The 14,683-nt window shown below is 41.3% G+C and overlaps 2 protein-coding genes and 1 pseudogene across 2 annotated transcripts; 2 read left to right on the top strand and 1 right to left on the bottom strand.

Moving 5' to 3' along the window:
• Positions 1–696: 696 nt before the first annotated feature.
• Positions 697–3,039, bottom strand: LOC120019893 (protein ABHD8-like). Its single transcript, XM_038963304.1, has 4 exons — positions 2,249–3,039; positions 1,677–1,847; positions 1,155–1,371; positions 697–912 (listed from the first exon to the last, which is right to left on the bottom strand). Exons 1-4 carry the CDS (start codon positions 3,037–3,039, stop codon positions 697–699), a joined length of 1,395 nt encoding a protein of 464 aa, XP_038819232.1.
• A 5,534-nt stretch (positions 3,040–8,573) lies between these two features.
• Positions 8,574–9,661, top strand: LOC120020012 (annotated as a pseudogene).
• A 711-nt stretch (positions 9,662–10,372) lies between these two features.
• LOC120020495 (DET1- and DDB1-associated protein 1-like) lies at positions 10,373–14,590 on the top strand. Its single transcript, XM_038964197.1, has 5 exons — positions 10,373–10,918; positions 11,310–11,390; positions 11,628–11,679; positions 11,863–11,924; positions 12,054–14,590. The coding sequence occupies exons 1-5, from the start codon at positions 10,910–10,912 to the stop codon at positions 12,156–12,158; spliced, it is 309 nt and encodes a 102-aa protein (XP_038820125.1). The 5' UTR covers positions 10,373–10,909; the 3' UTR covers positions 12,159–14,590.
• The last annotated feature ends 93 nt before the right edge of the window (positions 14,591–14,683 follow it).

Here is a 14,683-nt window from a genome sequence, read left to right as displayed (position 1 = left end):
AACAGTGGGCTATCTGCCTTGTTCAGGGGCAGAACGACAGATTTTTACCTTGTCAGCTCGTGGATTTGATCTAGCAACCTTTCGGTTAATGGCCCAACCCTCACCTGCCGTATTGTCTGGATAGTTTCACAGTTTTCCAAGTGAATTATTTTCCCCTTTGAAGTGAATCCATAATATGGACCCAGTTTTATAAGATCATCATTTCGTCAGGACACCAATCAGCAGTGATATATTACTCAAAAGATAATGGATGATAGGTAGCAAGGCGATCCACACACCATTTAATGGTCATGCCTTCCTCGCTTTGGTTCACAATGGTCCACTCACCAACCAAGTTTGGTACTCGAGAGAATTACAAATGGATATTGTGTTTTAATAACATCCTCTGGACCCGAGGTCTGTCTGATTACATACACCAAATGATGAAGCACAGACAGCTGTCAAAGGGGAAAGAGAAACACGCATCTCTGTCAGATTCCTCTTCTTTCCATCCTTTTCTTCATCCTTCTTGCCACAGTCCTATTCAAATGCCAATTCTAGCTTGGAGCACCAGGTGCCTCCCCTCCACTTCCACAACAAACTCTGGCCCTGTTAATAACAGCTCTCAGCCTGCGAGCAGCCTTAAGACCACGTGCCACCTGCCAAAGACAGGCCCTCGGATTGGGTTTGCTCATGTAAAATGAGACTCATTATTGGTTATTTGTCCATGGGCTTGTTTGGTTTTGGTGTCTGGGCGACAACACCATTGACTATAACAGTCTTATCAGGATCAGTCTTGGCGGCGTTCTTTTTGGACATGTCAGGCTCCCATAGGAAAAACTCGTGCAGGAGGGTGTTGACTGTGTCAGGGCACTCCATCATCACCATGTGACTGCCCTCCTCGATGACTTTCAGAAAAGCAAACAGAAGGATCTGAAATTAAAAGGATAATAGTTACAGTCAAGATATATACATTTTTTTACAATACGATATTAGTCATTGAATATGATGGGCTTGATATAGGGACTGTTCATAATTCATATCATAATTTAATTTAATTCCTCTTTCGTAACAACTTCAAATTGAATTGATATAATGTATATTTTATATATGGGTAGTAGAGCTTCCTAACTCAATTGACATGGATTGGTATTCATAAATGTATGTCTCCTTACCTCGGCCATGCGTTGGTCCTCGTCAATGGGCACAAACTTGTCGTACATGCCGTGCACCAACAGGATGGGCACGGTTAGCTCAGCGTGGTACACCTCATCCCCCTCGGGCCAGTACTGCCCGCTCATCATGGCACGCAGCACAAATGGATTCACGTTGAAGGCATTGCCCTGCTTCAGCAGCTGCTTCTCTTTGGCTCCCTGATGGGCAAACCCAGCCCTGAACATGTTGGAAAGACTCATAGCCATCAGTATTACTTGACATTCGAAATTATGTGTTACAGTAAATTCCTCTTACTCTTTGTATGCAGTAGAAGCTAAGCATTGACACTGTACACTACAGTATACTTTCTGTACGAAGAGTATCTTGGTTATGTTTTGTCTACAGCAATAGGTTGTTGTTCTATTTGTAAAGCGATGTGTTGTCATTTTGTCTACAAATGTTGTTTTGTCTGGCAATGTGTTGTTGATTTGTCTGCACTTCAATATTGTTTTGTCTACAAATAGATGAGATGATTTCCTTACTTGAGAAAGCTCCAGGCCAGGCAGGGGGACAGGCAGTGCAGCACACAGGAAGGCAGCTGGAAGATGGAACAGAGGCTGGGCTCCAGAGCTGTGGGCCCCCCTCCATTGATCATCACTACCTTGTGAACCTGGTCTGGATACTCATGGGCCAGGAAGGTACAGAACGATACCCTGAAAGGGATATAATCAAACGTGTAAAAACAATGTATTGGGAACCTGCTGTCTAATTGGTCCCATCATCATCACATCGTCATAACCCTGCCCTCTAATTGGTCCCTTCATCGTGACATTGCCATAACCCTGTTCTTTGATTGGTCTCTTCATCATGACATCGTCATAACCCTGCTCTCTAATTGGTCCCTTAATTGTGACATCGTCATAATGCTGCTCTTTGATTGGTTCTTCTTCATCAGTCATTGTCAGCACCAGTTTATTATGTGTTTCAAGGCATGTTCAAATACTGTTATTAATTTACTATCATGATATTCCGTCTGTTAATTGACCTAAGACATAAGATGATACTTGGTAATCAATTGACCGTTCATTTTTAACAGAGAAGCAAGCATACTGACCCATAGGAGTGCCCAATGAGGATGTTGCGTTTACGGGCGTATTTCTTGAAGATGGCACGCATGTCTTCGGCCAGGGCGTAGAAGGTGTAGGCCGCCGCAATGTGGGGGGCCGTGCTGGCCCCGTGGCCCGCCAGGTCAGGTGCGATGACCTCATACCCTAGCCGCGAGAAGAAGTCCAGCTGGCTGCCCCAGATGTCCAGCGAGCCGCCGACCCCGTGCACGAAAAAGAGCGCCACGTCCGAGTGCGTCCCCTTGCAGCTGGAGATCTCCCTCTCCGAGTCAATCATCACCATGCGCTTGGGCTTTCGGCGACGCCGGCGAGGCGGGGGCGCGGGTTTCTGCTCCCCGACCATGGACAGGGGAGGCGCGGGTTTGGGTTCAGGAGATGTGGGCACTTCCTTATAGTCGGCCAGTTCCACCTCCACGGTGCTGCAGGGCTCCAGGTCTCCATCCTGGCACTGGACAATCTCCGAGTGCAGCACGTCACCCAGGTTCTCAATGACTAGCTGGCCGTTGCGGTAGACAGTGATCTTGCGCTTGCAGTGCACACTGCTACTGTTGTTGCTGTTTCCGCTGCCCTTCTCCTGCTCTGGCTCCTTTACTTGGTTCTCCTCCGTCACTACTGGCGCCCGGCGCTCGGGCATGATGTGGCGAACCCTGAGGACTCTCCCAGGCTTCACTTCTACAAACTCGAAGGTGTCAGCTGGCTCAGAAGAGTCGACGGGCATCACCAGGCTGGCAGCCTTCCCAGTCAGACAGCACAGGATCCCATCTGTAATGCTGGTCAGCATGGTGCCTGCCTGCAGAGACACATCCATGAGAAATGCCAACGAGCTATCAGTTTCATTGAAAAAATGACATTTTCAAACGGATAGGTAGTAAGTACTGTGGTAAGAACATGAGGTAATCACAGGACGCTGGTGTCACCTCAATTGGGGAGAATGGGCTTGTGGTAATGGCTGGAACGGAATGAGCGGAATGGTATCAAATACATCAAACATGGTGTCCATGTGTTTGATGCCATTCCATTTGCTCCGTTCAAGCCATTATTATGAGCCGTCCTCCCCTCAGCAACCTCCACTGCAGGTAACATAATCTGAGTGTCGACAAAGTCTCTGATTATAAAATACTGTTTATACACAACAAACATAGTATAACAACCTAAAAAGGAGCTGTCCTCCCCTCAGCACCCTCCATTGGTAAAAACACATAATAGGAAGGATCTGGTAGGCTTAACAGACAACAAAGATCAACTGTCAACAAAGATCTTTGAGTTAAAAGTTCCCCCTGGCTCTCACCACAACAGTTCACCACACAGAAAACTACAAAACAGTTATTTGTAAATGACATTTGCTCCATGATAAACACCCTAGGGTTTCTCAATCATTAAGCTTTCAATTTAAAAAGTACCAGTTTCACACTGGGTTCAACGTCAGTCCATAGATAACAGTAAAAACAATACCCACTTCGTCTCAGTGTGGAGAAGCAGAATCAATTCACATAATGACCTAGACACAAACTAAGAATAGACAAGGCTCTTCCAAAATGGCCCCTGGACCCTAGGGTATAAATAGAATGTTAGCAATGGCACAGCTGGGTTCATGCCAACTGCTCACTGACTGTATGTATTCCATGTGCCAATGGGGTTTGGTTTTCAGTACACCAGCAGACGATGGTCTTTACGAAGACGGTTATGTCCAATAATGGCTCAAGAGGTTTTTGGCAGTCGGGTATTGGAGTATTTTATATCACACTGTTTAAATATAGACACATAGACTATCAACGGGAAGCAGAACGGAAGTGGCATATCTACAATATGTGTTGGAACTTGGATCCAGACTTCATTGTTTCCTATGTACAGTAACTGTGTCTCTGCTAACGTAACCTAATTTAAACTGTTGGTCTATCGTTCAATTATCTTATGTAAAGCTGGAGTTTATGATCTATTTATGCTTAGAAATGATGATCCCGGCCATGCAAGACATTTGATTGAGTTACATTTCCAGTCAATAACGTTCACCGATATTATTAAATCATGCTCATAGCTACAGTCAGTGAGGTCTGGGGAAAACTACCACAGCCATTTTCAATTCTCAGAAAAGTGTTGCCTCCACAACAGGGAGGCTTTTCTAATGACGAGTTTGTGGAAACCCTTCCTATAAAAGCTGACCTGACACACTGGCTTTAATCAACATTTATATTTCGCTCCTGTTATTCACACCAAGGTCACACCATTGACTTATATAAATGTCAAGCCACACACACGCGCACGCACACACACACACACACACACAATAATAATGGCAGAGCTCTGGGGGGAAGGATGATATGATTCAAGTTCCCCCTTCTCTCACTCACTACCCACCTCCAATCACCTTCAACCCCGGATTCATATTCTAGCTTTATACATGATTTATTCACAATAAGGGGACATGTGTCTAAATGATTAATACTCGCGGGTGCATTTTAAACAGACTAAGTCTCATTGTTCTATCTCTTTACTCTTACATGTAATTGAAATGTTCATCTGTGTAATGCTTGCCATTAAAATGCTGAATAGCAGCAGATAAAACTGCTGTGTACGTATATTACAATTCCCGACCCAGATGTGTATGCTAATCGCTGACGCTGACCTAGCGAAGTTTATTAAGAAAATGAGGTGCACTGGGAAATGAGAGGCTTCTTATGCCAAAAACAAGTTTTGTTTAGCTTAACGATTTTGAGAGTGCAGGTTTGGCGAAGGCAAGTTAATGAAGTTTGGTTTAATATACAGATGGGACATCAGAAAGCAGGTAATGGGGAGAGAGGAGGGGCCATTGATCCTGGTAAATGACACCTCTGCATGAGGTGGAGCTTATTGCTCACTCTATCCCTGCCTCCACACACACAGGGGAGTTCATTAACGTATTGAAGTGGCACACAGGGATCAATGTTTGGCTGAGGGGGAGAGGGATGGAGAGAGTGAGTGAGATGAGAAAGAGAGAGTGAAGGAGCGGGAAGGTGGATAAGGAGAGGGAAGCAGGGACGAAGAGGGTGCGAGAAAGAAGGAAGGAAGGAGAAATAGAGTGAGAAAGACAGAGAATTTCTGGAGTGTTGAGAAGGTTGATGCATCCTGTACTATCCTGTTTCATCCAGGAGCCAAGGGACATTTTTGATTGCCTTTCCTTGGTTGCCAATATGGTGAGCTGCTACAAGCAGTGAGTGAGTCATTAATCATATGAACATCTGCTACCATCACAACATTCAGTAGACACATCTAAATGTGTATTTATTTAACGTGATGACCTCTAAATCATGACATTAAGTTTAGGGTTCAGGATAGTGGATAATATGTCTATTAGCACTGCGAAAGCCATGACATATAGGCTTATACTGCATCTCCCTTATGTAATAACATATCATATTGAGGTTATTATATCATCTGATCGTATCAGGCTTGATATAAGACTGAACAGGAAGTATGTTGGAGGTGGACTTCCCTCCAGGGGATGAGGTGATGATTGATAAACTGCGAAGAGACTTGCACTCTATTGAATACTCTATTCGCACCCCGTAGCGCACTAAACAACGCACCGTGGTTCGCAAAAAAAGGTAGTCTCGGTTCCGATTCAATTCGTGCCGTGGTGCGGTTCGCTGCTGGTGAGAACGCAGTCCGTACAAAGGAAAATATTATTGATATTGTTTGACTGCGAGCATTTGATGAAATACACGCAGCATCATAACCTGAGATCTCTGAAACGTTCGGTGAGTAGCAGCGCATTTATGTGCGCATCCGATGAAGATTAGGGGATACCGGGGCTATACCAAGGATATAGGCTACTGAATTCACGTCGCAGTGCTGTTTCCTCCCGTCAGCCCAAAGCGAAAGTAATATGAAGATTGGGACAAGTGAGGCTTCATGATAATCACAAACGGTTTTAACGTGAACATTTTTGTCTAATAAACAAATGACTTGCAGGGACACGTGGTTTTGTTTATGAATTGTAGTTCGTTTACATTTGGCAATGTGAAACCAACCGGACCAAATGATAAAAAACACAAACGATAATAACAATAGTCGAACTCTGATTTGAACTATAGCTCAAAACTATGCGTGAAAACTACCTAAAATGCAAAGGACCTCTCGACTCAACGTCCCCTGACATTTAATCCCACGTATTAAGGTCGAAAATTAAAGTGAGATTTGAATATGAATTCTCGAGCATGGCGCTTGCAACGCTAGGGTTGTGGGTTCGATTCTCGTAGGGGCCCAGAACTGTAAAAAATACGAAAATGTATCCACTCACTACTGTAAATCGCTCTGCATACGAGCGTCTGCTAAAGGACTAAAATGTAAATTAAATGAGTTTCCAAGTGGACTGCCTCTAAATTCTCTCACCCATGTTACTCAGCCATTTTACTATTTGATCTGCAATGCAGAATTAGGTTGATTATTCAAGCGTCATGTTTAACACACATTTGGTACGCTCTGTGCTCTAGTTTTCCACCCACACTAGGCCTCCAGTAGCCTAATACATTCTGATGCATATGTACAGTATTCAAGATACCTGGTTTGGAGGACCACTGAATCTACGATTACAATAATGTATCAAGTCTGTAAAGAAATGCAAATGTGCAGTTTATAACTAGTTATGTTTGTACTACCTATAAACATATAATGTACCACAGAGCGCAGTCAAATTCAGGTAAGACAATTGAGCATACGATAATTTTTTCAAAACTATTATGAAATATTTAACAATTTGCCAAATAGCCACTACAGTAGCCTTTATATATGGTAAGAGGACCATGAGCAAGATACAGTATATACCAACAACATAAATCAATATGGAGTTGGTGTGTTGCGCATTAATGCATCATGATTGACATCTATTTATCTGAATTCCCATTATGAAACATAAAATATACTGTTTCAGATATGGTATCAAATTGAAACATCATATAGTAATAACGTTTACTGGTGCATATGCCTATTTTTAAACGAAATTCTTACCTTACTGATGATGATCAAGGATGATGAGAAATATGATGCTCCTCTCCCATAAGACGATAGTCAATAGGTTGTTTATAATTAACTGCAGCCGAAAAATCTGTTGCATTGGTTGCAATATTAGTATAATTCAAAAGCAACCTGCAAAGGTCCTTCTGCAAGATGGAGAAGTTGATAATTGGCTTTATCTAGAGATGGTTTACATCTTACTAATCAAACAAATTGAATAAGGCTTTAAATCGAAGTAATGCACACTAGGAAGGTGTGCCAATTGCAATTTTAAAATTACCATAGTAATGACAGATAGCAATGCTTTTTCGATCAGCATCCTTCCGCGCTGCGCACACGGGCGAGATTCTACCAACCCTTTTGCCCTTGTTGTTTTCCGCATCCACGGAATTCTCCTCTCAGCTTCCTTCTGCTGTTGAATGACAAGTAATATAGCGAATAGGCCACAAACATTGGTTCTACTAAAGCCAATAGGATATCTTGTATTCCTGTTGCTATGGCCGGGTGGGGAAATTTTCTAATCAAGAGATTCACATACCATAGGCATGTGTGTGTGTGTGTGTGTGTGTGTGTGTGTGTGTGTGTGTGTGTGTGTGTGTGTGTGTGTGTGTGTGTCTTGATATTTATATAAGTCAATGTGACATGTAGCTAGATGGGTGAATGGATGGATGAACCCATACAGATGAAATAGAAATGTAGAATACATGTGGAAAAAGATGTGAGTGAGATGAGCAGCATCAACACTGCAGCATCTGGGACTCTACAAGACTCCTTCACCTGTCTGGTCAACCAGATCATTGGCCAGGTCCTTCCTGCATGGCAAGATGGTGCTGGGGGCCATGAAAAAGGTTACCTACAACCCCCTGAAGTTTCACAACTTAATTATCATCTGAATTATCAAAGAAATGGCACATAAAGTTGTAATTAATTTAGCATAAAAAGCTTAAAACAACTACTCTCCCACGTGTGTAATACAATCATATTCGAATCTCTGGCTGTAAGCGATAACAGGCTGTAGAAAATATGTTACTATAAGTAATATATCGAAAACATGGTGGTAAATAAAACATGCATTTAGATATATGTTGTAATATGTCTATGAAATAGATAAATAACATGTTTTTTAAAACGTTAAAATACAAGTACTTAAATACGCATGTATTTGTCTAAAATCTCCAGACTTTAAGTGGATTATCTCCATTTCAAATCAACATCTTTGCGTTCAAACGCTTGTGACCTGCACTTCGATTGGATGAAAAACGAGAGCCAATCGTAGCTCTGAATGGAACGAGGGTGATTTTGCATTTCGATGACATTCATGTTGTGCTTAGCGCATACCCCAGTGGCCTAGCTAGCTAGCCAAGTCAGTGATAAAACCGTCTAAAATATTGTCTAAAATGAATATTATCAGGTCGTCATTTTCCCGGTTTCATGGAGTGATATGCTCCACCAGGTAAATTAGCTACGATGTTCAAATGAATATGAAAAGTGTATGTTTTAGAAGTCCTCGTGGCATGAGTTTCCACGTATACTAGGTAGCTAGCTAACGTTACTGTTATTTAGCTAACGTCAGCTGGCTAACTTTCTGGATATGTGAATGATGTTGCTGCAGCAGTGTTGCCGGCTTTCTTTGCACGTTTGATGCCACCCTCCACGTCTTACCACATCAAATGTGTTGCTTACATGCTTGGATTTACTTTAAATAATGTTTATATGTTAAGTGAACTAGCTATCCATGAACTGATGCTAACTAACTCATGACAAAACAAACTAAACTAGCTTTACATTTTCACAAACCAACAGCCATATTTTCCTAAAGCTTGAATGCGTTCGCACTCTGCTGAATAGTTTGCATGGTTAAATCATAAAACTAATAGCATCCCGTACGTTTATTATCATACAGGATTGTTGCACCACAGCTTCCAGTATCCAGTGGCCACCAGCCACGAGCACTGAGTGGTTGGGTGCTGTCCCGGGCCAGTGTACCTCCCCAGACCTCTCGGTGTGGACCTCTCACATCACAGGCAGAGGGGGCAGGGGTGTTTCAGCAACTCCCCTGGCACCACCAGCAGATTCGCACAGGGAAGCGGGGCACAGAGTATCAGCCCAAGAATATAAAGCGTAAGAGGACCCATGGCTGGATCAAGAGGATCAGCACTCAGGGTGGCATCGAGGTGATTCTCCGTAGAATGCTGAAAGGGCGAAAATCCCTGTCACACTAAGCACCCAATGGACAAACGTTTTTTGGTGAATTTATTGAAGTACCCAGGTTTTGCCACCACTGTTGAGAAAATGCATAACAACTTCAAGACTGACTGGCCCAGTTTTGTGTAGAACTGAATGTCAGTTATTGGATATGTGAAGGCAGATGTTTGTCCATGTAAATAAATAAATATTTTACACACTTTGACAAATGTTTTCCCATCATGTATTTCAGCAACTATCTTGTAGAGGCTTAGAAGTAGTGCAGAGCCTTGCTGTTGCAATCAGTGAATTTGAAATGGCATACGACCTTGTTAATTCATGCAGGAGGAAAGTTGTGATAAAAGACCCGAAGTTGTACATGTCAACATACATTGGTGGGGTTGAACTAGGTCCATAATTTGAATATTGTACTTTAATAAATAGGTGCTGGGCTATAAGCATCTGTGCTATTCAGTTGCTGCTAAAATAGATAGACCTTCTGACCTTCATACATTTTTAAGCTAATACACATGTGTCATTCAAGTCTTTGTCTTGCTCAAATAAAAGCTGTCTGAGTTTCTGAATAAATATACTTTGTTTTGTTGCATGAGCGTGTGTAGTTGGTACAAGTCCGTGGGGTTTGAGATGATGCAACAAATGAAATATATACATTTCTGTGAATAATATCTACTTGTTAGGAAATTACCAATTTGAAATGATACTTGAAATTAAAAAGAATGAATTTGTTGCTACTGCGCATGTTTCTGACCACCTTGCCGTCACGTTACATGTGAAGGCATCTGCTCGCCATTGGCGAGCTGGTTTCTCACGGAAACACTAGTGACCCAATGAGCATTGTACTGTGTCATTCTACGATTGTCCATCTTCTCCTGTAGCCAATGGAGCATCAGGCAAGAAGACGAGGAACGCCCATACACGGACTAGGAACAGAAATGGAGTAGATGGACTTGTTATCTTATACCTCAACTCTTGTTACGCTAAATTGCGTGCTAAGCTAGCAGTCAATTAAGTACAGTATGCTTTGTTATTCGATGCAACACAGTTTTATTAGCGTCTAAGTCAAACCTAATTTTACAAATAACACATCTTTATTTGATTGTAGCATATTCTATACGAATTTGTAAACAACCAGTGAATGCTTAGCTACGACAAAGCACTGCCTATAATAGTAGCTAGCTAACGTTAGCGAGTTGCTAGCTTGATAGACAAGCTTGGCTAGTTAGCTAGCTGGTAGTCTTTGCTAGTTTATGAAATACTTCGAAATGACTTGGAATTGATGCACACATTCGTTGTACTTTGTGTAATCTTGAATATTTGAGAAAGCCAAGGCTAAATATCACATTTCGCTAGCTAGCTAAGCAGGTTCGTGTTGTTGCTAGCAGATTTTCCACCCGCATCAGCTAACGTTAGCTAGCAACTTTTTTGTCTGTGTTGTCTTTCTGGGGTGAAAAGCCACAATGGATAAGGTAACGTCTCTTTTCTTTTAGGTAGTTATCAAGCTAAACATGTAACAGTTACTAACTAACGTTAGTTGGCTACCATGTTTTTAGTTTGAACTCGTTAACGTAGTTAGGAAATGTTTACTTTTGGATCCTCAACTGACTTAGCTAACTAACTGGATATGACAGTTAGAAAGGAGACATGTTTCATAATATAGGCCTAATATATTGTCCCTCACTAACTACTCATCTATTTATTAGCTCGCTAACTAGCTGTCATATGTGTAGGTACAGTAATTGCTCAGTTGGTTATCCAGGAACATGTTTCCCAATCCTACTGTTCAGACTTGAAGTATCATAAGTTTGAATAGTCTGTCAGCCTGAGCCATTTCTCACGCTTGCCACTTTTCCTAAACAGGCAGATTTTTTAAAAGGACTACCTGTCTTCAACAAAAGCAATTTCAGCAGATTTCACGCAGACTCTGTCTGCAAAACTTCAGTAAGTGTCATCCTGCCATACAATTTCTGTACGTCAATGCAATCTCAAATTAATGGGATTGCTTGGCATTTCACCTGTATTGGAGATCATGAATTGCTAAAGTCCAAAATAGATATTGTGCCAAACAATGCCATCATTTAGTTGATCTTTGTTATATTTCTTGATGTTTGAGACTTTCAGTTAGTGGACTCATACTTGATTTAAACTCTTTGTCACTGATTTCTGTATTTGTTTCAGAACCGGAGGCCCTCTGTGTATCTTCCAATTCGGGAGTATCCATCAGAACAGAGTGAGTGTCCCCTCCGATTCAAATGGTACTCTGTTGCCACAGTATCTGTGCTGATGTGTACTTTGGATGAGAATTGTGTGAAGCTTGAGTAATAAAGCTTACACATTATTGATCTATATTTACAACATTAATGCATTCTTTGTGATTTATATTGGTTTTGATCTGATATATATTTCCTTCAAGTCATTGTCACAGAGAAGACAAATATTCTATTGAGATACCTTCACCAACAGTGGGACAAAAAGGTAAAGTAATGGGAAAGTTGATACCTTGGAAAGTCATAATGTATTGTTCCTTTACACGATATGGGCACTGTATTGTTTAATGTATGTTAGCTAGTTTTCCAAGCCCTCCATGTCTTTTTGTCTTAACAGAATGCAGCCAAAAAGCGGGAGCAGGAGCACAGTGAGGGGGAGAACACTGCACCTCCGCGGAAAATTGCCAGAACGGACAGTCAGGAGTTGAATGAGGACTCGTAGAGTGCTGTGTCATCAACATGCAACACACACACAATTATGGATAAAGAAGCACACAAACAAAGTGCATTTAACAGACAGGACAGACCACTGCCTACATTGTTCAACATGATCTTGGGACGCTGACAGTTTTGTCTCTTTGTATTTTATTTGTATTTTATTTTCCCTTAACTTCGATTGGCACATAGCTGAAAAGCTCTGCCTTGATAACAAAAGACACAATAACATTATCTCCTCCCCCTCAAATTCATTGTTGCTTGACCATGTTTCTACATTTCTATTGCTCTGTTTGCTTTCATTAATTTACTTGTACTTCATCTGTACTTTGACCTGTGTTTTTTAAAGTCATGTCCATTTAATCAATTAAATTGCATGCCATTTATATATATCCTTCTGGGCTTGGAGTGAATAGAATATGGTCTCCATTGCCTCAGTTTAAGTTTGTGATTATACTGTTATACTGAAGGATGCATGAGAGATCCCCAACAATTATTACGGTGACTGGAAAATGACGACAGTGTTTAGACTTTAGATTGAATTAGTCTCAGGTTGTTATGGGGAATGCTGTCTCAAAAGACTGCATTCGTGAAGGTGTTTATCTCTCCTGGTTTGAGTGATTAATTGCCTTAATGGAAATGTGTTTCTTGGTCATTTAAGGACCCTCCCTCTGTTTACATTGTGATGTCATTGGAGGAAATACACACTGTTAATGAGTGGGTGTGGAGAATGCTTCCACGGGGTCATATTGGGGCTCATTTAAAGGCATACCAAATGCAAACCTTTAGAGCTCGCCAGCTTGTAGTCCTAAAAAACTGACCCCCAAAACTGTTACATTCCTATGGGAGAAAGAATGGGGTTTGGGGATAAACGCAGGCTTAGGACATCTTAACGGTTTTGTTCAATGAGATAATGAGTAAGTTAACATGACCTTTATGAATTATGAAGCCTTTATGTCCTTGTTTTAATTATATAAATGCTTCAAATTTCACCAAAAGTGACGTTAGCTGATTAATATTATTTCATAGAACAAAACGTATAAGATTTAAGCCTGTGTTTACCACAGACCTTATTTTTGGCATTTATCCAAAAACCCTCCCAAAACCATATTCATTTTCCCATAGGTTTTGGCCAACGAGCCATGACTGAGTTAGTGCCTACAGAAAGACGCCATTACTATTGCTCTCTATACAGTATAAAAACAGACCAATTTTGTAGCAATGCATAACAAATGATGCTCAATGTGTTTGTCAAAACTTTGTTTCCCCCTAGACTCGAGCAGCTAAATTGCCATCACATCTAGAATTATCTTGAAACAGATAAGTGTTTGTGGATATTATAACACTTATGACTGTTAACATGGTATGGCTCCACAAGTAAACACATAGCTAGCTGCCAAGACTAAACTTGGCTCAGGTACTTTGATGGCTCCACAAGTAAAACCATAGCTGCTAAGTTGCAACTTGGCATAATCGATCTGTGTGAACCTATAGTATATGTCTTGCTTTAGTCAATATGTGGGATACATGTGCAATTCAGGTGTATAGAACCTTGTCTCAAAGTGGCCCGCCGTATAAGGCATGCTGTTAAACTGTTAATGTGGGGCATAGTTGTGTTTGTAACATTATCAACAGCTGTAATTACACAAGCGGAGAGTATTGTTCCTGATCCGCTCTCTCTATCCTTCTGCTGCTACTTACAAAGATCTGGTATTGTCTAGTGAGTCGTTTATCCTGTCCAAAACTATGGGTTATAAAGTTTGTGTGTATATGGTTTGCTTCTTTAGACCATTATCAAGTAATAGTTCAAGGACTTGCAGGGTCCAGAACCTTTAGATCATTGGATCCTTGTATCTTACCTGTTTGAATGCATGTACAGTTTAAACTCTGCAGGCCATATGTTTAAGGTGGTGTCAGCTCATCTTGTTTGAGTTGATCTTGAGGCTGGCTGACGATCAGCTACCATTATGTTCCTTGGTGAAGCTAGCTGTCTACATGTGTTAATGTTGAGAGTTCTTTCCACAGGTAGACACGTGTTTTGAAGATGATGCACTCCCTCCCTCATTCAGTTGTCAACAGTAAACTGTGTGATGATCTGTATAGACATTGTGTGCTGTGATTTAAACTGTGTGAATGTGGGGCCGTGCCATATAAAAGCACTTGTCTTGGGACCTTACTCCTGTTGGTTTCAATGAAAACGCTTTAAATATTTGCCCATGAAATTTTGAGGTCATTTTTTGACCATTGACTTTTCCAATGGGCAAAAGTTTATTGACTGTTTCTCTTTAAAACCAACAGCTGCAAGCTAAAAAAAAAACAGCTAATTTTTTGGTTGATCTCATATGGCAATGACCCTCTGCAAAGATGTGCTTTCAAGAGTACTTTATGTTTCAATACTTTGGATCATTGGTCTCAATAAAGTGATCTGGGAAGTGTCAAGTTGCTGATGAACGTTTGTTTGTACTGTCTACTGAGCCTCCATGAGGTTTGTGTTTCCTTCTTATAATATTGGAATTCACCAAAACATATTTT

This window comes from Salvelinus namaycush, chromosome 25 (assembly GCF_016432855.1).
Source record: "Salvelinus namaycush isolate Seneca chromosome 25, SaNama_1.0, whole genome shotgun sequence".
NCBI lineage: Eukaryota > Metazoa > Chordata > Actinopteri > Salmoniformes > Salmonidae > Salvelinus > Salvelinus namaycush.
The sequence above is the reverse complement of the archived record's forward strand: the minus strand, read 5'-3'. Positions and strand labels throughout refer to the sequence as shown.

Bases quoted from the DNA above. Each gene is read 5' to 3' on its own strand.
- LOC120019893 (XM_038963304.1), bottom strand. From the start codon at position 3,039: ATGCTGACCAGCATTACAGATGGGATCCTGTGCTGTCTGACTGGGAAG. The intron at 1,848-2,248 runs GTCAGTATGCTT...TATCCCTTTCAG, and splicing joins CTCATTGGGCACTCCTATGG to GGTATCGTTCTGTACCTTCC. The intron at 913-1,154 runs GTAAGGAGACAT...TTTTAATTTCAG, and splicing joins AGGACCAACGCATGGCCGAG to ATCCTTCTGTTTGCTTTTCT.
- LOC120020495 (XM_038964197.1), top strand. The intron at 11,391-11,627 runs GTAAGTGTCATC...TATTTGTTTCAG, and splicing joins ACTCTGTCTGCAAAACTTCA to AACCGGAGGCCCTCTGTGTA. The intron at 11,680-11,862 runs GTGAGTGTCCCC...ATTTCCTTCAAG, and splicing joins GGAGTATCCATCAGAACAGA to TCATTGTCACAGAGAAGACA.